This window comes from Sinocyclocheilus grahami, unplaced genomic scaffold, assembly GCF_001515645.1.
Source record: "Sinocyclocheilus grahami isolate Dianchi unplaced genomic scaffold, SAMN03320097.WGS_v1.1 scaffold956.1, whole genome shotgun sequence".
Taxonomy (NCBI): Eukaryota; Metazoa; Chordata; class Actinopteri; order Cypriniformes; family Cyprinidae; genus Sinocyclocheilus; species Sinocyclocheilus grahami.
This window is the reverse complement of record NW_015506135.1, coordinates 114,086-134,519: the sequence shown is the minus strand read 5'-3', so window position 1 is coordinate 134,519 and position 20,434 is coordinate 114,086. Positions and strand designations below refer to the sequence as shown.

At 36.2% G+C, this 20,434-nt stretch overlaps 3 protein-coding genes across 4 annotated transcripts; all 3 read right to left on the bottom strand.

The window, feature by feature from the left end:
* Positions 1-770: 770 nt before the first annotated feature.
* LOC107564686 (interleukin-4 receptor subunit alpha-like) lies at positions 771-6,225 on the bottom strand. 2 transcript variants are annotated; one of them, XM_016249819.1, is made up of 9 exons: positions 6,093-6,225; positions 5,850-5,923; positions 5,298-5,424; positions 5,041-5,204; positions 4,739-4,881; positions 1,857-2,013; positions 1,674-1,767; positions 1,491-1,557; positions 771-1,393 (listed from the first exon to the last, which is right to left on the bottom strand). In XM_016249819.1, the coding sequence occupies exons 1-9, from the start codon at positions 6,098-6,100 to the stop codon at positions 1,061-1,063; spliced, it is 1,167 nt and encodes a 388-aa protein (XP_016105305.1). In that variant the 5' UTR covers positions 6,101-6,225; the 3' UTR covers positions 771-1,060. The 2 variants fall into 2 exon arrangements, with proteins under 2 accessions (XP_016105305.1, XP_016105307.1); XM_016249821.1 differs by having other exon boundaries at positions 5,850-6,225.
* A 1,193-nt stretch (positions 6,226-7,418) lies between these two features.
* Positions 7,419-10,163, bottom strand: LOC107564689 (uncharacterized). The gene is made up of 4 exons (XM_016249825.1): positions 10,008-10,163; positions 9,846-9,912; positions 9,679-9,764; positions 7,419-9,551 (listed from the first exon to the last, which is right to left on the bottom strand). Exons 1-4 carry the CDS (start codon positions 10,127-10,129, stop codon positions 8,693-8,695), a joined length of 1,134 nt encoding a protein of 377 aa, XP_016105311.1. The 5' UTR covers positions 10,130-10,163; the 3' UTR covers positions 7,419-8,692.
* A 6,008-nt stretch (positions 10,164-16,171) lies between these two features.
* Positions 16,172-19,646, bottom strand: LOC107564696 (lysine-specific demethylase 8). The gene is made up of 8 exons (XM_016249830.1): positions 19,605-19,646; positions 18,863-19,359; positions 18,092-18,264; positions 17,883-18,015; positions 17,732-17,779; positions 16,640-16,789; positions 16,459-16,551; positions 16,172-16,340 (listed from the first exon to the last, which is right to left on the bottom strand). The coding sequence occupies exons 2-8, from the start codon at positions 19,319-19,321 to the stop codon at positions 16,176-16,178; spliced, it is 1,221 nt and encodes a 406-aa protein (XP_016105316.1). The 5' UTR covers positions 19,322-19,359; positions 19,605-19,646; the 3' UTR covers positions 16,172-16,175.
* Positions 19,647-20,434: the final 788 nt, after the last annotated feature.

Below are 20,434 nucleotides of genomic sequence, written 5' to 3'. Positions count from 1 at the left end.
ACTACAATGCCGGCTGTTCTGACTCACAAGACTGTATTCATATTTAAAGAATTTGCCACTGACGATTGAAACGCGAGTTTTGAGCAGTGTAGAGTAGCACTTGTTGTTTGTCATTTCTCCAATCACAAATGCAGACATGGTTTTATGTTTACGCAGCGTGATACGCAACACAACGCATAAAAAAGACAGTATAAGTCATTATAATCCATAATTATGTCCACCACTGGATGCAACAAATGCCTCGTTTATAATGGGTTTTCATGTTTTTGTCTCGTCGCTCCGGCCGGGACACTGCATCACAGTATGGTAAGGGGCGTAACATTTTCGTCACACGCTTGAGGTATTCGGCCAATCACAACGCACTGGATAGCTGACCAGTCAGAGCACACCTCGCTTTTCCGAATGATGAGCTTTGTAAAAATCTACGCGTTTCAGAAAGGTGGGGCATAGAGGAGAAACAATAATGTACAGTATGTGGAAAATAATGTATTTTTTTAACCTTAAACCACATAAACACATTTCATTACACCAAATACACAAAATAATGTTCTTTTTAGCAACATCATATGACCCCTTTAAGCAAATAATAATAATAATAATCGTCAGGGATCCCCAGACCAATAAAATTAGTGTGCCTCCTCCATTTTAAAGCCCACGAGCCGCCACTATATATATATATATATATAACAAAGAGTGTCATCCACAAAAATGCTTAATATATACTTTATATTTTTATTTTTGTAGAAAAAAAAACAAGACTGACACGGCAAAAAATAATATTAACTTTAAATTTTACACCAACATATGTAACTCTCAATGTGCACCAAACAATAAAAGTATACAGAATCATGTCAAAATAGTAACACATGACATCTTTAAGCATGAGATGCCATACAACCTCTTATTGTCCAAAGTGTGACTTTCAAATTCAAGGTTTTGGAGTCTAAAGAAAGAATTAGTATTTAAAAGATAGCTCTTACTGCTCTTGCTGGTCTGAATTTTTCAACGCATTTCACTTGAAAAAAAAAAAAAGTATTTAGCATTTGCTTTTAGAGCACAGTTAAACACACTGATATGAACTGTCTATTTGAATAACGGGTGGGAAATGCAAAGAAGTGGCCCAAGAACTTTGCTGCACAGATGTGGGATCTTGGCCGGTGCTCTGGGGGAATTTCAAAGGATAGAGTGGATTTGTGCAGGTGATAAGTTTCTTCATGATACACTTCTCATCAGCACCAACATCATCTGAAAGGTTGACACAAACATCTGCATCATTTCCCTTTTCCAAAACACTGAAGCCCTGATACAATTTCTTATCCTCATGAAGGTCGAGTGTTGTAATCTCTACATGGATTGGGGAGAACTTCATAACAGATGGAGGCAATATATGACCCTGTTAAACATGAGAGAAAAAGTAAGGGATGTATTTTGATCCATATTATAATGACTTTTTAACATTATTGATGGTTATGGCAGGATTTTTCTCCCACCTTCTCCTCTCCAAGATTGGCATCTATTTTTGGCTTGGAGATTTTGTCCCACCAATTCATCTTCATTCTGTAATGAAGTAGTAAAGTGTGTCAGAACTGAATTTGTCAAGGATGCGTGAATGAATAGCAAAAATGTAAGAAGTTTTGTTATCGAATGATGGAAAAACACAACAGACAACTCACCTCAAAATGCAGATGAAGATAACACAAATGATGATGATTAAACCAACACAGAGAGGTGGAATCACCATTTTGGCTATTTCATCTGGGGATGAGGCTGTAGAACATGTATAAATTGACCTGGATTATCTAAGACTATTAACACAGATGCATTAATGACTTTGAGACAGATATAGATAGACTTACATGTGGTGAACTCAACTGGTGCGCTCTGGTCACTAGATATACTATGATCATTATAGTCTGTGCTCATTGTTGCTGTCAGAATGTAGTTGGTATTTGGCTGGAGATTTTTGCCCATAATTTCAAAGGATCCCACAGTGTTCGGCACCGTCTTGGATATCTGTATGAACATATAACATATATCTGTTATATGTTCATACAGAACATATATCTGTATGAACATACAATGTTTCAAAAAATTTTAAACGTCAGATCTGAGGTGTTTATACAGTGATCTGTCACGCTAAATCAAAGAGCGCCAAAATGGCATTTGTTGTCTGAATTTCTTGAAAAAATTGAATAATTTGTTCGGTGCACATGCGTACCGAACCGAAAGACCCGTACCGAAAATTTTCTGTACGAATACATGTACCGTTACACCCCTAATATATATGTGTGTGACCCCTTAATTTTTGATTAGCAATATGCATTGCTAAGGACTTCATTTGGGCCCAATCCTAATTCTATTTATACCCCTTCCCCTACGCCTCCACCTACCCCTTCCCCTTGTCCCTTGAAACAGAGTGTCAAGGGGTAGGTGTGAAAATATTCCTCTAAGAATTGGGACACCACTACAATGCCGTCACACGTCATCATACATCGTCTAGCTCCTACAATAAACACCTATTGGTGTGCTGATGTGCATTAGAGTCTTTAATTACCATTCTATATTAATGCGCTGCTTACTGTCACACACACACACACACACACAGTGTACATACTGTATATGGACAATGCGCCATAACTATACTGCCAGAATCGTCAAGGAGTGGTTCAAGGAACATGATGGTGAATTTCTGTTAATGACTTGGCCTCTAAATTCACCTGACATGAACCCATGTGAAAAGCGGGTTCAGGCTACATCACCACCACCCCTCAATGTTCAGGAACTGGTGGACCTGTTGACATTATGGTACCAGATACCCCAAGAGATCTATCTTTTGAGGGCTTAATTATTTTTTAGTTATTAGATAGGTGGTCATAACATAACGTTTTATCAGTGTGTGTACATTTTATATATAATAAAATATTATTTATTAATTATAACAGTGTTTCCCAACCTTTTTTTAGTCGCGTTACACAGCAAAATCCCCAGTGTCAAATTAACACTGCTGGGTGTCTATATGTGTCCACACTACAGAGTGTTATAAGTAACACTGAAGCAGTGTTAAAGTTAATGAGGTAATTAAGAGATTATTTGAGTGATGATTGACCATTATTGAAGACACCTGATGTTAACAAGCAGAATTACCAAAGAAGAAAATGAAAATTTTGTAAGTCACCATTATAGTGGTCAGTGTTTACTTTAGTTTATATTTTTATTATTTATAACTGAATTATAACAGCCAGACAAGCAAAGAGCAAAAATCATCAGATGGTGATGATTGTGTTTTGACATCAGTATTAATTTTGTTGACTGGTAAACTAGTTGCTATAAAGACTGCATAATTCGCCTATATAACCATTGGTATTTCATTAAAAAGAAGACAATGTTCTTGTTCTTTATGAGAAGTGGTTTTATTTAATTTTAACATAAGGGCATGTTGTGTGTCACTGCAGTTAAATCGGTGTCTATCATGATAAAACCTTAATATCTATCCTATATAATGAGTTTGGAAATTTTAGAGAAATGCTTAATAAATGCATTACACTGTAACTAAACCCATTAGATTTTAGCCGACTAAATTTACTGTAGATTTAGTCGACTAAAACTAGACTAAAACTAAAGACAATTCAGATTACTAAAATATGACTAAAACTAAATGGCAGTTTAGTCAAAAGACTATGACTAAAACTAAATCAAAATTTGCTGTCGAAATTAACACTGTATGACATAATCATCATGTAATGACCTGAATAATTGAGTTAGGTTTTCTTTGTTGGTTACGTCAACACTGTGAACAACATGAGCTCTGGCATTTTCAGTATAATCAGACAGATGTTTTTAAAACTTATTTTGACCAAAAATGTAATGTCTTTCATTTAGACACACAGACATCAAGAATCAGCGTGAGAATCACAACAATGGTGACCATCAAAAAAGCATGTTGTAGCCAATCAAAACTCATCCATGGCTCCCATCATGCATTGCGTGCGGCATGAATAAATTATGAGCAGAATTGTCTTTATAATTTCTTTAATTCGTCGTTTTTTCTTTTATTTTTGCTGTTTTTATGTGACTGTTTAGTAGCTTGTTTTGTGATGTTCAGAGTTGATATCTGAATATGCTGTTTGTCACCGTTGTTGAGATTCATACGCTGGTTCTTGATGTCTGTGTGTGCCTAAAAGAAAGACTTTTTGAAGTTTTTTTTGGGGATCAGAACAGCTTGTAAGAAATCCTTCCAAAATTTCTAGAAAAAGCAGAATCTTTCGTTGTGGAGTCAAGGCTGTTGCAATCAATAAATGAAATTTAACTCCGAGATTAGACTCTAAATGAGTTTAGTGATTCAGGTCAAATAATGATTATGTTAGAACATAATCATCACCACCTCATGACTTTTGCTCCTTGCAAAAGTCTGGCTGTTATAATTCAGTTATAGCAGCCAAATAAAATGTAATATTAAAGATACAAGGGTCAAGAGCCCAACTAATGCAAACACTGAGCGGTGAACTAATTTTCGGCAGCCGGAATTTCGGTGCATCTCTTATTATTGGCGAAATCAGAAATGGATATTATACAATAGATGCTTTTTTGAACATTTTAGCAATTTATAAATCTTTAAAAAAGCTTTTTTTACACGGCACCCCGGTTGGAAAACACTGAATTATAATAATTAATATTATGTATTAATTATAAAAAAAAATTATGATCAATATGGTTCATATTATCTATATATTATCCTTACATTTTCATGTCCTCCTTTGATGCCATAGGTCAGATTTATTCTCAAATCTTCCAAAACTCTTATTTCATACTGGTCATCCCAAGTTACATTAAAGTTTCCATTTGCAGTCTTCTGCACTGATAAGACTGGAGTTTTCGGTTTGACTACAGAAAACGACAAACACACATGTAAACGTGTGAGATAAGATCGGATTACATTTTTGAATTCCTTAAAATTAGCATTTTAGAACTAAAAAGCATCTAAATTCTACAAATGCCATAGAAAAGGATTAACAATAACTTGTAGACAACATTTATACTCACTGAAGTCTTCAGTCTTGAATGTTTTGCTTGATAAAACATTTGTTCCTTCCAGAAGTGTACTAGTGAAGTTTTCATTTAAAAGAAAATCTTGCACTTTAATTTTGCACTCACAGTTGTCACTGTGATTACTTCTCTCAAAGATACATGCATACATTTTTTGAAACCTGCAATTTAAGAGATATTCATGTCAACTGATTGCTAAATGAACAGCAATGCATTTAGTTATAGAGGAACTACAGGCCTGTACAAACACTCACATATTGAATACAGTATGTGTGATGTTGAGCTTGTATCCAGAGCAGCTTTTGAGACGGTCAGTGGAGAGACTGCATTTCATTTCTGTCTCATAGTCATTAAAACACTTCAAGTCCTCCTCTGTAGGCTCTGCAGGGATTATAAAATAAAAGACTGGGTGAGATCTATAGTCTTTGGTGAGGTCACTATCACAGATGACCACACAGTTGCTTTGCAAAAGTCAAAATAGTTTAACAGTAAAACACTGTGTAAAAAGTATAAAGGATCCATGTGCCAAAATGAATTTTGAGGAGAGCAAGTAACAATTCATGTCTAAATAATAATTTGTGATCATATTAATGGATTTTAAATGACTAGTGGTATCTCAATCATCAGGTTTTCTCGTTTAATTTGATATATAATATTTCACAACATTTTCACCATTGGGTGCCACAAACATAAAATAACAGTGTATAGAGTTACATTTGACACAACTGTGACATACATACATACACACTCTATGTTTTCAGAGTCTGTTTTAGCCCATTTGTTCTATACAAAAGTATGCAGCTTACCAAAACAAAATGCCTGGCAGAAGAGTGCGAGGATGATCTGACTCAGAAGAGCAGTGGAAAACATTGTGACCGAGCTGTAAAAAAAACACACACACACACACAATAAATAAATACGATTTCTTTCGAAGAAATATCTTACGCTGTCATACTCTCTGTAGGCCTTTCTGACAGTTCGTTGCTCCGTTGCAAAGTATACGGTTTACAACTGAAATATTTTTAAATTAAACATACGGTTTCACTTACAAACACATAAAATGCCCGGTTAATGCTCGGTTTAAACCCTACTCACGACAGTCTACAATAGACTTGTCTTGCTTAACCGCAATAGCATCATAGAATTTGGCCACATGTCTGGACTGAACTAACGCTAGTGTCGCAATTCTTCTGTTTTTGTTCCTTCCGCCCGCGTTTCGTTTGAGGCTATATAGGCGATGAGTGAGTTTGAAGGCAATTATGGGACATGAAACAGAAATTTTGACTTTCTTTTCTTTTTAATGTAAAGGCCTCCTTATAGCCTAACGGGTTACATGTCTACTAGTCTGTGGGATGTGAGAGGGAAACGCATTTTTATATCATGAATGTGTATAATTGTGGTATTGTTGAAAACCAGTAGAAACGTCTGATGCCATTTCAGTTGTCATGATGTCATGAAAACTACTGTTTTTTTTAACTTACATTTACATTTAGTCATTTAGCAGACGCTTTTTATCCAAAGCGGCTTAAAAATTAGGACAATGAAAGCAATCAAATCCAACAAAAGAGCAATAATATGCACTGGTATTGTTGAAAACCAGTAGAAACGTCTGATGCCATTTCAGTTGTCATGATGTCATGAAAACTACTGTTTTTTTTAACTTACATTTACATTTAGTCATTTAGCAGACGCTTTTTATCCAAAGCGGCTTAAAAATTAGGACAATAAAAGCAATCAAATCCAACAAAAGAGCAATAATATGCAAGTGCTATGACAAGTCTCGGTTAGCCTAAACACAGAACATGTTTTTTTTGTTTTTGTTTAGAATAGTAGATAGAATAGGAAATACTAGTGTTAAGCCTCCTTATAGCCTAACGGGTTACATGTCTACTAGTCTGTGGGATGTGAGAGGGAAACGCATTTTTATATCATGAATGTGTATAATTGTGGTATTGTTGAAAACCAGTAGAAACGTCTGATGCCATTTCAGTTGTCATGATGTCATGAAAACTGTTTTTTTAACTTACATTTACATTTAGTCATTTAGCAGACGCTTTTTATCCAAAGCGGCTTAAAAATTAGGACAATAAAAGCAATCAAATCCAACAAAAGAGCAATAATATGCAAGTGCTATGACAAGTCTCGGTTAGCCTAAACACAGAACATGTTTTTTTTTGTTTTTGTTTAGAATAGTAGATAGAATAGGAAATACTAGTGTTAAGAGTTTTTTTTTAATAATAAATAAAAAGAAAACAAGTAGATAGAATAGAAAAAGAATTATGCCCATTCCTGAGTGTAAAGTCTCAACATGCACTTCAGTGTATGTGCCTTCCATAGAAAAACGAGTTTGCTTCCTGGTTCGTAGCAGGCAGCATAAAACAGAAGCCCTGTGAAAACCTGTTCGAAATTCCCCTGAAGGACCCGGACTCTATTTCAACATTCTGAGGTTTTATTTTAGAAATGTAGAAGCAAAGGCTGTAGCTATTTACATTGCTCTTAATTGAGAAGTGCTTTAGTTTTTGTAAGAATGCCATAGTAGTGGAACAGCTAGAGATTACATACAAAAATAATGAAATGTTTCACACACATACCGATCATCTGTTTGACAACACAGTTACTGTACACAGGCTGAGACTAACTGTCTATGAACTGACCGAGATGAGAGGAGTTTTTGAAGAATAAGCCATTGTCCTGTTGATGATAGCAAAACAAACAAAAAACATTATAGTTTCATCTACATCTAAATGCATCCTATATACAAACATCTTTTTTTCTTTGGTTTGAAACATCCTATTGAAAAATACAAGTTCAATTTACAGACTGAGACAGCAAGTACAGACCCTGTAATGAAGCCATAGACCTGTAATAATGACATTAGCAAATGCCACATAATATAATAAAAATGTGAATGCCAAGAAAAATAATACATGACTTCCTAGAGTATTTTATAACTAGAGTATTAGAGTAAGTCGCTGTATAACCCCTTTTGTTGAAAGAGTGAATCCTCCAAAGTTTCTTATTACTGGTAATATTGTCAAAGAAATTATCATTGCAACTGTATCAATAGTTACAAATGTAAACATAGCCATTATTTGTTTTTACAGCATAGTTAAACAGAATAAGAAGTCTTGTTATCATGCCTTTAAAATTTGCATTTGCAAATTTGACTCAGATTCACATTTGACATTTTGTGTAACATAATAGAGTAATAAAGAAGTATGACTAACAAGAATAGTTACTGTACATGATCCCTACAGGCATTTAAAGTGACACTCCACCAAAAAAATGTATATTCTCTCATCACTTACTAAGATAAACTTGTATTATATGGACTCACTGAGATGGATTACTCCTCTAAAAAGCTTTGTTTGCATTTCACAGAAGAAATAAAGTCATTTGGGATGGCATGATAATTTCAATGGGTGGGTATCCTTTTAAGGCACTTTTCAACATCTTACTGTAGAAATGGCTGGCACAACCTAAATTCAAGGCATTGGCTCTGAGTCTGAACAAACAATGGACAAAGTTTGCATGGTTCTTATTACTGGTCATATTTTCAAATGAATGATTCATTGTAATTGTTGACATTACATGCAAAAATGAATTCAATGTTTCAGGCATGTACTTGTAATTTGTTTTATGAGCACAGTTAAACACACTGATATGAACTGTCTATTTGAATAACGGGTGGGAAATGCAAAGAAGCGGCCCAAGAAATTTGCTGCACAGATGTGGGATCTTGGCCGGTGCTCTGGGGGAATTTCAAAGCTCCACATGCATTAAGTGCTTGTTCAGTACTGACGCTCGTGCTCCACTGTCCTTCTGTGCTCTTTGTTAAGCCTTGAAAAGCTTGATATCCTTCATCACTTGGTGTGATGCTGCCATCAGGCAGAATAAGAGAAGGATAGAGTGGATTTGTGCTGGTGATGAGATTTTTCATGATGCACTTCTCATCAGCACCAACATCATCTGAAAGGTTGACACAAACATCTGCATCATTTCCCTTTTCCAAAACACTGCTGAAGCACTGATAGCCGTCTTCCAGAGTATCATTAGTGGGAGAGTTAAACTGGTTATCTCTTGCATCCGAGTCTGAATCTTCCCTCTTGACGGACTGACAGTAATGATCAGAGCTCAGCTGATCCAGGAATAAAGAATCACCAGTGGCTGATTCCAGATATGACATATTGCTGAAAACTGATGAGCCAGAGCAATTGCCCGAATCTCGGTTTGCACGGTTGCGTTCTCTTGAGGAACTGATACCAGTAGCCCTCTTGTATGACCTGCTCGTAGTAACCTGATTGTAGGGGGATAACGGTGATGGGTTGTTTGTGATTGGATGTAATTTAAACACCTCATCCAAGGCATGCTCGACACGTGATGCGATGTTAATGGTGCTGATGTTCTCTTCAGGGCTACCAGAGCAAGCCTGGCCATAATCCACTGGCGCTGACTCAACACTGTGGGAACATTTCTCATTGTTTGTATCTACTGATAATGCTGAGATCCTGTAGGGAGACAAACATGTTGAGGCATTATTAATCAGAATTAGAATGACGCTAGTCTGTCACATGTTTCTGAAGTTTTTTGGAGTAAAAAGAAAGAACGAACAAACAAACAAACAAAAGAACATACAATTTCTTATCCTCATGAAGGTCGAGTGTTGGAATCTCTACATGGATTGGGAAGAACTTTATAACAGATGGAGGCAAAATATGACCCTGTTAAACATGAGAGAAAAAATAAGGGATGTATTTTGAGTTTTAACATTAGTGATGGTTATAGCAGGATTTTTCTCCCACCTTCTCCTCTCCAAGATTGGCATCTATTTTTGGCTTGGAGATTTTGTCCCACCAATTCATCCTCATTCTGTAAGGAAGAAACAAAGTGTGTCAGAACTGAATTTGTCACTTTTTTTTGTCTAAAAAGTTTTTTATTGAATTATGGAAAAACACAAAACACACCTCAAAATGCAGATGAAGATAACACAAATGATGATGATTAAACCAAAACAGAGAGGTGGAATCACCATTTTGGCTATTTCATCTGGGGATGAGGCTGTAAATATACATTTACATTTAGTCATTTAGCAGACGCTTTATCCAAAGCAACTTATAAATGAGGATATAGAAGCAATGTAGTTTGATCAGGATTATAAGACTATTAACACAGATGCATTAATGACTTTGAGACAAGGTGTTAGGACATGGCAAAATTTTGAGGTATGAAAGTAAAAGTAAACATTTGACAGAACTGGTGTCGTCCAATCAGCACGTTCTTGTTTAATCTGTTATAAAACACACACATCAGCTTTTCATCAACATGTCTTAAACAAATAAATTAACGAATAATTGAATAAAAATGAGAAATAACATGTTTGAGCCGATGGAGAAGTTTGTAACACTTTTCACAGTACTTCTACTGAAGCAAAGAAGAACGGTGTACAGAGCAACATTTGACACAATTATGAGAGTGACACCAGCATATAAATATGGAGATTTTATATCTAAGCATACACAGAGGGAAAAAACAACATTGTTAGCGAAACAAACGCTTACCGTAACAAAATGCATGGCAGATGAGTGCGAGGATGATCTGACACTTCAGAAATGTGGAAAACATCCTGCACGTCCTATACATGAAAACACAAATATTACCTAATATATCTTCAAGCAATTAGGCTACACGTTACAAACTAAACTGTAAAAAAAAAGATTCCTCGTAAAATATAGCCCAAATGTTACTTTTTCATACCGTCTGACTGTATTTGACAGTCCGTTGTCTCTTCCACAAAGTAAAAATAAAAGAAACCGAGTTTACTAACCACTCGGTAGGCAAATTAAAGACGGTTAAAAACGGTTTCAGTCACAAATACAGGTAGGTTAAATCTAACGTAGGGCTATGCTTCCCTATTTGCAACATGGAAGTCGCCAAAAAAGGGCGTATCGAAGTTTCCTGGAACACACGCAGCAGTTCCATGGACTCCCGCTAAAACACAAGCCCTGATCTCCCTGATCTCCTGCGCGTCTCGAACACAGCAGAATTCCACGCAAGCCTATCATCAGAGCCCACGTCAGCGATAAACAAGCAAGACAAGTCTATGTATGAGAAAGCCAAGCTCAAAGGAAGTCATTATGCAAGGACCACAAAAGGAAGAGCAAAACGAGACTGCATTTCAGATCAACTTTTTATGCAGTTTCAATTCCTCTACTTATTTCAATATTAATAGCCTACCTCAATCTGAAACTGAAAATATATTAAAATGTTATATTATTTATTTCTACATTTCTTCAGCACAGACAGACAGAGGTTTATTTTAATGAGCCATACGCGTATGGTCTGTCTGTGTCTGTGAGCCGTTGCTGGAAAAAAAAAGTAACTTCCAACTTCCATTTCGCTCGGGTTCCGCTTTTGACCCCTTGTATGGGATGATTTTAGACTCAAAATGATTAATAGATGCACGCACAATTATGAGTGGCTTTATTTATTGCTATACCAAAAGATACAAGTCATGACATATAAAGTCGCAGGACGAGTTCTCAGTAGCTACAGCATGGCCTCCTGGCAATATCCCAGTAAATACAAAACGTTTTAAAAATGTATTTGTGTTTGCTGGGATGCCTTTACGTATGGGTTTTGATATAGGCCTACTCAGGACCAGCTCAACTGCCGCTCTAGGCAAAACCCTACCACTTCACATTCACAATTAAACACAATCTTTAAGATGCATGTGAAATATTGGAGATTTTGTTTATTGGTACAACTGCATTAAAATAAAGCAGACACGGGCGTGTTTTCTGATTATTATATTTTTTTCGCTACTGCAACGTAAAAAAAAAATAATAATAAAAAATAACCACTAGTAGGCGTATAGCTGCAAAAGCAAATTAAGTGTAGGCTATGTACAGGCCTGAAGTGGCCATGGGAAGATTTGGGAGAACACCCGGTAAGCAGCTCGACAAACGTTGTTCAGAACACGGAAAGTACAAGTCTCTGTAATTTGAACAAGCTGGGTCAGGGTCCAGCACCTCCGATAACCTCATTTGGCGGATCCCTCTCCTCACGCACCATTGAAAGATGTTGGTGTCAGGGTTATTATAGTTTTGCATTTTTAAATTAGTTTTTATTTTAATATCGCTTTCAGTTTTCTTTTATTGGTTTCATTAATAATTTTGGTTTAGTTCTTATTTTGTGAACAGTTTTATAGCCTATTTAGTTTGTATACAGTTTAGTTTCAGTTTTAATTTGAGTTTTAGTAATTAAAGTTTAGCAGAATTAACAGAACACTTCCAGAGTGCAGACCAAACACATTTTAATTTAAGCTTATTGACGCAAGCCTCTAGCGACACAAAATTAAAGCATGCTGAGATTGATTAGAAGACGATTATTTATTTTTGATTATTGTTTTTAGTTAGGTGTGCAATAACTGCTTTTGGTTTCATTTCGTTTTCGTTTTTCATTTATTTTGATATTTTTTTAATCGTTCTTTCTTTCTCTAAATGCCTTTTAGTTAAATACAGTTCTTAATACAACATATTTTACCGTTTAAACATGTATACAACATTTCTTACATTTAAACTCGTTTAACAAGCATTTTAGAAGTAAAAATGTAACATTTAATCGTCGCAAAAAGACTGATGTGGCTTGTTTAGGTGACTTGCTTTGCATAAAATAAAATGATTTACAGCAAAGAAACTGTTTCATAGATTAAATAAAACATACACAAACCTATATTTGACCAAAGAAATGCAAGTCAGCGGCACTGAGAACTACTCTCACCTGAAGAGAATGCAAAATATCTGCGCTCATTACAATATGCGACTCTCATGTCCCAGGAGCTGGGTTCCACAAAAACTACCCAAACACAAAAAAGTGTTGCAATAAAATAACCATGATTTTTAGAGTATATGTGCATACTATAAAAGCAACTGATGCAAGCTGATAATCACTTAAGTGGGTCCACTAAATGATTGCGCGAATGCTCCATTACCTCTCCATCCTCAACCCGCTTTATCCGGGACCTCGCAATTTACAAATTAAACATTGTTCGTAGCATTATAAATGATAAAGGCTAAATATCTAGGCTACCTAGCTAAAAAAAAAAAAAAACTAAATACGGTTTTGGTCCAAAACCCTGTTTTTTTTGTTTTGTTTTTGTTTTTTTGGATGTACATGGATGTATCCACCTGAGTCTCCCCCACATTTTAGCCACAGTAGGCTATAGGGTTGTTGCGACTCTCCTGAACCAGGAGCTGGGTTACATAAAAACTACCCAAACACACAAAAATGTTGCAATAAAATAACCATGATTTTTAGAGTATATGTGCATACTATAAAAGCAACTGATGCAAGCTGATAATCACTTAAGTGGGTCCACTAAATGATTGCGCGAATGCTCCATTACCTCTCCATCCTCAACCCGCTTTATCCGGGACCTCGCAATTTACAAATTAAACATTGTTCGTAGCATTATAAATGATAAAGGCTAAATATCTAGGCTACCTAGCTAAAAAAAAAAAAAACCTAAATACGGTTTTGGTCCAAAACCCTGTTTTTTTGTTTTGTTTTTGTTTTTTTGGATGTACATGGATGTATCCACCTGAGTCTCCCCCACATTTTAGCCACAGTAGGCTATAATCTTACCTTTCAGAAGTGCGTGTCGGGCTTTAAAACTCATCAGACATCACCAGTAGCGAAAGTCATTCATGTCCGGATAGTTTTATTCATTTTGATGACATTTATGGAACTACATGAGGGTGGTTTGCATGTGATATTGACGCCGCTCAGGTGGGGCACAGCGCGGAGAGGCATTACTATGAAGCTAAGTTACTAAGAATAACTAAGGGGTGATAACTTGTTGATATGAGTGCAATAATTCCAAAGAATGCCCAAAAGATAAACTAAGGGGACTTGCTTTGCATAAAATAAAATGATTTACAGCAAAGAAACTGTTTCATAGATTAAATAAAACATACACAAACCTATATTTGACCAAAGAAATGCAAGTCAGCGGCACTGAGAACTACTCTCACCTGAAGAGAATGCAAAATATCTGCGCTCATTACAATATGCGACTCTCATGTCCCAGGAGCTGGGTTCCACAAAAACTACCCAAACACAAAAAAGTGTTGCAATAAAATAACCATGATTTTTAGAGTATATGTGCATACTATAAAAGCAACTGATGCAAGCTGATAATCACTTAAGTGGGTCCACTAAATGATTGCGCGAATGCTCCATTACCTCTCCATCCTCAACCCGCTTTATCCGGGACCTCGCAATTTACAAATTAAACATTGTTCGTAGCATTATAAATGATAAAGGCTAAATATCTAGGCTACCTAGCTAAAAAAAAAAAAAACCTAAATACGGTTTTGGTCCAAAACCCTGTTTTTTTGTTTTGTTTTTGTTTTTTTGGATGTACATGGATGTATCCACCTGAGTCTCCCCCACATTTTAGCCACAGTAGGCTATAATCTTACCTTTCAGAAGCGCGTGTCGGGCTTTAAAACTCATCAGACATCACCAGTAGCGAAAGTCATTCCTGTCCGGATAGTTTTATTCATTTTGATGACATTTATGGAACTACATGAGGGTGGTTTGCATGTGATATTGACGCCGCTCAGGTGGGGCACAGCGCGGAGAGGCATTACTATGAAGCTAAGTTACTAAGAATAACTAAGGGGTGATAACTTGTTGATATGAGTGCAATAATTCCAAAGAATGCCCAAAAGATAAACTAAAATTCGCCTATATGCACGTGCCGGCCCTGGGCCCACTTTTTTGAAGTAGGCTACCAACCGTGTACTGGTGACAGTAAAAATGAGAGTCCAAACAGCTGATAAAAGAACCTAACAATAATCCACAACAAGTAATCCACTTGACTGCAGTCCGTCTTGTGACGCGAAAAGCTGCGTCTTTGTAAGAAACAAATACATGCATACATACATGCATACAAATACATCAAGACATTTTTTTACTTTAAACTGTTGTTTCAAGATAAATACAAGTCCTTTGTCTATAATTTTGCTTTCTCTAGTGATTATTGTGGTGTTTTTATCAGCTGTTTGGACTCTCATTCTGGTGGGACCCATTCACTGAAGAGGATCCATTGGTGAGCATGATGTCATGCTAAATTGCTCCAAATCTGGTCCAATGAAGAAACAAACTCATCTACATCTGCGATGACTTGAGGGTGAGTAAATTTTCAGCAAATTTTCATTTTTGGGTGAACTACCCATTACATGATGACAATTACATTTTATGAAATTTGTGCTTTCCCTTCTGTTTGTTTCTGTTTTAGATTATAGGCCTACTGTACCTTACTGTGCTATAATTACTGGTCTAGTTGGCTATACGTAGGTGTTTGTAGATTTTTTCATTGTGTATGTGTCATCCCTGGTTAGGCAGGGCTGCCAACTTTTGAGTTCAACTTGGAGTGAGAATTTCCACAGCGGTTTGGGTTTATATATATAAAAAAAGAAAAAAAGAAGTGCACCGTTCAAATATGTCTTTTCAATGGAAAATCTTAAAAAGAGATTACTTCAAGTTATTAGCAAAGTTCAAAGTGTTGCATCTGAATGTGTGTCAGATTATACAGAAATACATGGTTTAATATATAGCTTGGATAAAATATCTGAACAGATTTTTAAAAAAAAGTAATGCTTTTTGGCGTATTTACATTGGAAAGATTTACATTTATTAATTTAGCAGATGCATTTAATCAAAGTGACTTACAAATGATGACAGTAGAAGTGATCAAACCAACAAAAGAGCAACATTATGTAAGTGCTGTGGCAAGTCCCGGTTAGTCTAACGCAGTACATGTAGCAATTTTCTTAAATTAATGTAATAATTTTAAAATTAATTGATTTAAATATAAGAAATCAGGTAAGATGGGGGACGGTGTGCCCCTTTAAGAACAATGTGCATTTACATTTAAATTGTAACAAAAGCAAAGATGTCAGAAACGTACATCTAAATCATGGGAATACTGAATAACCGCATCATTTACAGTAAGTAATACATTTATATATGTGTATAACATAGGGCCTAAAACTCTAAAATTTGGCATTTGTACAAATAAAGACAATACAAGACTTGACAACACAAGATATTTTATTCGGTACAAATCAGGACCACCAAAAACTGACAGAAAAGCTGAGCTCTAGAGAGCGCACATAATGCCAGTGCTGTTGAGGTATGAAGAGGACATCTCTAGGCCGGAGAACACACTCCTGATATGAGGCTTTAGAGAAGTCTGGGAACATCACCAGGTCTGGATTCTCCACCTCCACCTGGTGATGGTAAAACAATCTCGTGTTTTTTTGTTAAGATACAAAACAACTTGGATTATTTTTGATTATTTCAAAACGCTTTAAGAAGAAACTTGCTGTCATAAATGAGGTCTTCTACCTGACTGGTGTTGTGCAGTAGCTGCGACTGATGTGGATAGAGATATTTTGTTTCATCTGGGCTGTAGAGTCTGATGTATTTCCTTCCAACCACCTGACGTCCAAAAACAAAACGCCATGAAACAGCGGGAACAAAAGCCTTGCCTTTCAAATGCCAAATGAACCATTTGTCTCTTGTTTACCTGTGCCAAAAAATTTTGTTGAGGATCCTGATGGAGAGGAGAGACAGTCCCTCCAGGCCCAAACCAGGCATTAATTGTAATGTCATCCTCATCTCCCTCTCCAAGACAACAATAGTCTGGGAAGCGAATATCTTCTTTCAGTTCTGGAACCTATCAGGATGAATAACAGCCAGAGTGACTGCTATTGGTTTTGCATGATGCTACATCCATTAGTATAATCCCAAATCTAAGAAGACTGCTATAGCGCAAACTAAAAATTACTAAGTGCACTTTTAACAGTATAGTGAGAAAAAAATGAAAGAAATAGTGCAGTCATAAATGAAAACTTGCTGAAGGCTGATTTGTTTGTTTCTTCATTTGGAACAGATTTGTGGACATTTTAGCCTTTCATCACTTGCTCATTAGTGGATCCTCTGCAGTGAATGGGTGCCATCAGAATGATAGTTTAAACCGCTGATAAAAACATCACCGCAATTCACAAGTAATGTAGGTAATCCAAAGGTTTGTCTTTGTAACAAATTAATTTTTAACTTAAAGCTGACGCTAAAATGGATCAATCCATAATACTGATCAATTGATAATATTGATTTCTTCAGTGAAAAGTTGACTTGTCTGAATCAGGTGTGAAATATGCATGCATCAAGCACTGTTTACAAGTAAAAAACAGTGCTAAATTTTTTTTTAGAGGTTTTTGACATGAAAAGACAACGTGGGGTGGACTATTTCACTAGTGGAAGTGTTATTATTAAACCAAAAGCAATGGTTACAAAGTTAAAAACGTCTTGATGGATTTGTTTCTTTTAAACATGCAGCTTTTGATGTCATTGATGGACTTGGAGTGTTGTGGATTACTGTGATGTTTCTCATTCTGACGGCACCCATTCACTGCAGAGGATCCACTGGTGAACAAGTGATGCAATGCTATATTTCTCTAAATCTGTTCCAATGAATAAACAAATTCATCTATATCTTGAATGGCCTGAGGGCGAGTACATTTTCAGCACATTTTAAATATTGGGGGGAACTATTCCTTTAAAGGTAAAGTATGCAGATTCTGGTCCTCTAATAGCACAAAAAAGAAATGCACCTGACCTGATCAAACAACTGATGCTGAGCCAGATATCCAACTCCATCCTCCGCCTATAAGAAAACAACCAAAAATAACAAATATAGACAATTCATAGCTTCTCTGGGCAAAAAAACAAAAACAAAAACACTGAAATGAAACTCAAATGATTCTTACTGTTCCTATAATGTAGCGGTCTATGAAGTCATTCACTGTGATGAGTTTTTGTGACCACCCTTCATCAGTGTACTTGGATCCCACTTCAATAGGTACTGTCCGGCAGCCAGCAATAGTTCGCAAGTAGTCTATGCTTAGAGAGAGTGTACAGTATGGCAGTGTACAGACATTTCAGAAGATAAAATCTAATGCTGCATATTTTTCAGTACCTCCATGGATGCTCTGTGAAGGCCGGCCAGTGGTCCGTTATTCCTTCTATAATCACAGGCTTCTGAGGATTCAGGAAATCTGATCTGAAGCGCTCCAGGGATGGACAATGAATCCTAGGCACTGCTTGTGCAGGGTTTATCACAGGCTCGGACACACAGTCCACTTTCATTTTCTGTTTTAGAAAAGCTTTATAAGTGAATAACGCATCGAGTAGGCCATTAGAACAAGGTTTTAAAGAGCATGACATGATTTAGTAAAATAGAACATGTTACTGAATCAACAATTGATGTTAAATCACAGGCCAAACCTTAAATAAAAAAAATAAAGAAATAAATCAAATTTCCAACATATTCACTGATTCCAACAAACACAACAATTAAGTTTTATAATTTCAAATAATAATATAATTGTAATAATATATTTGTAAATGAATCGTTTTGTGTAAATGTGAATTATTAATATTTTAATTAAATAAATTCACACATAATTTGATCAAATGTTAGGTTTTCTTTACAATGACAATTTGCACGAATAGCGGAAAATTATGAAATTATACTTATACACATACGTTCAAGGCAAAAATGACATTGAAGTATTAAAATTACTACAACTAAAAATTCTAAGCTAAATAGAAATATAAAAACTACATATACAATAAACATACATTTCCTTAAAACTAAAATTAAACTCAACGAAAGCTTCTTCAAAATATTTACAAAAATGAATTCACAAATCCTTCACGCTCTTGGCTTTATGAGAGATGACTTCACCTTTGAACAGGGTTCTTCACTCTTCTCTGCTTTGTTTGGACTCTTCATTTTCACTTGATTTCTTAAGACACCAACAAGCCTTTGCAGAATGTTGTCCATGATGCCTGCTCCCATTAACAGACCCATGTCACATGTTTTAATGGCCTCTTGGATATTACATTGAGATGGATTTCCATGACATAAACTTAAGACTTTGAATAAGCAGCCATAGGAGTAAACTCTCCTCCACTCCTTGTCCACATCTCTCCATGTCCCAGTGTTGAGCTTCTCCCAGGAGTAATCGATGATGACCTGAGCTCTTTGAGCAGAAGCTGGACAATCTGCTTCACTGTACAGCTGATCTCTAGCCAGCTCGACAACCTTCAACACACTCAATTCAATCTTCTCGCTGAAGTGAAGGGGGAATTCACACACTGTGGAGGGCAAAACAGCTCGAACATCAGTCCAGACTGGAGCCATGAGCAGAGGAAACTTGTGGTTGATTTCTGATGGATGATCTGTTGAGAAGCGAACACGGGACTGGTTTAAGTTTGCTTGGGGAGAAAGCACAGCTACTGCTCATGGTATTGAGATTCAGAACTGGTGTACAATAAAAGTCATATTTGTTACAATGTATAATAAACAGCGTTTAAAAAAAGGTAAAGAGCTAGCGTTAATTACGTAAGAAATGTGCAACGTAATGTAAAAAGAAAAGTATTAAAGCGAAAGCCAGTAGTGTAAACAGTTGAATATAGTCCCCTACCCGGTTTTAACGTCCGGCTGGAAACACAGAAGATAAATAACGTTCCGCTTCGGAACGCATTCCTTTGTTGTCAGAGTCATTTCACTGCTAAATTATATTTCATTTGTAATTGGTGTACAAACAATATGAAAGAATGTCTTTTGAAACTATTTGTATGCGCTACCTATATTTGATGTTAAATGTCATTGTGTGTGTTTTTTTAAAGGAGTCATATGATGCTGCTAAAAAGAACATTATTTTGTGTATTTGGTGTAATGAAATGTGTTTATGCGGAAAACACTATTTTCCACAAACTGTACATTATTGTTTCTCCTGATTACATTAAGAAATGAATACATAAAGGTGATGTACATGAAAGAGATAAAGATTAATGTGAATGAAGACGTCTGCAACTGTCATCCAGATGTTGTGCCAAAGTGTTTAAATCCTGAAAAATCAAGGAATTATATGCCCCGCCTTTCTGAAACATGTCGATTTTTACAAAGCTCATCGGTTTGAAAAAGCGAGGTGTGCTGTGATTGGCCAGCTATCCAGTGCATTGTGATTGGCCGAACACCTCAAGCGTGTGACGGAAATGTTATGTCCCTCACATACCCAGGATGCCCTGTCCCGGCCGGAGCGATGAGACAAAAACAAAATTTGTTGCATCCAGTGGGGACATAATTACTGATTATAATGACTTATACTGTCTTTTTACGCATTGCGTTGCATTGCATCGCGCCGCGTAAACATAAATCTCTGTCTGCATTTGTGATCGGAGAAATGACAAACAACAAGCGCTACTCTACTGCCCAAAACTCACGTTTGAATCGTCAGTGGCAAATCCTTTA

Bases quoted from the DNA above. Each gene is read 5' to 3' on its own strand.
- LOC107564686 (XM_016249819.1), bottom strand. The intron at 4,882-5,040 runs GTGAGTATAAAT...CGTTTTCTGTAG, and splicing joins ATTCAAGACTGAAGACTTCA to TCAAACCGAAAACTCCAGTC. The intron at 1,394-1,490 runs GTGGGAGAAAAA...CATGTTTAACAG, and splicing joins CCAATCTTGGAGAGGAGAAG to GGTCATATATTGCCTCCATC.
- LOC107564689 (XM_016249825.1), bottom strand. From the start codon at position 10,129: ATGACTAAATGTAAATGTATATTTACAGCCTCATCCCCAGATGAAATA. The intron at 9,913-10,007 runs GTGTGTTTTGTG...TCTTCCTTACAG, and splicing joins ATCTTCATCTGCATTTTGAG to AATGAGGATGAATTGGTGGG. The intron at 9,552-9,678 runs GTATGTTCTTTT...GTCTCCCTACAG, and splicing joins CTTCATGAGGATAAGAAATT to GATCTCAGCATTATCAGTAG.
- LOC107564696 (XM_016249830.1), bottom strand. From the start codon at position 19,321: ATGGCTCCAGTCTGGACTGATGTTCGAGCTGTTTTGCCCTCCACAGTG. The intron at 16,790-17,731 runs GTCAGGTGCATT...TCATCCTGATAG, and splicing joins AGCATCAGTTGTTTGATCAG to GTTCCAGAACTGAAAGAAGA. The intron at 16,552-16,639 runs GTAAACAAGAGA...TTTGGACGTCAG, and splicing joins AACAAAATTTTTTGGCACAG to GTGGTTGGAAGGAAATACAT.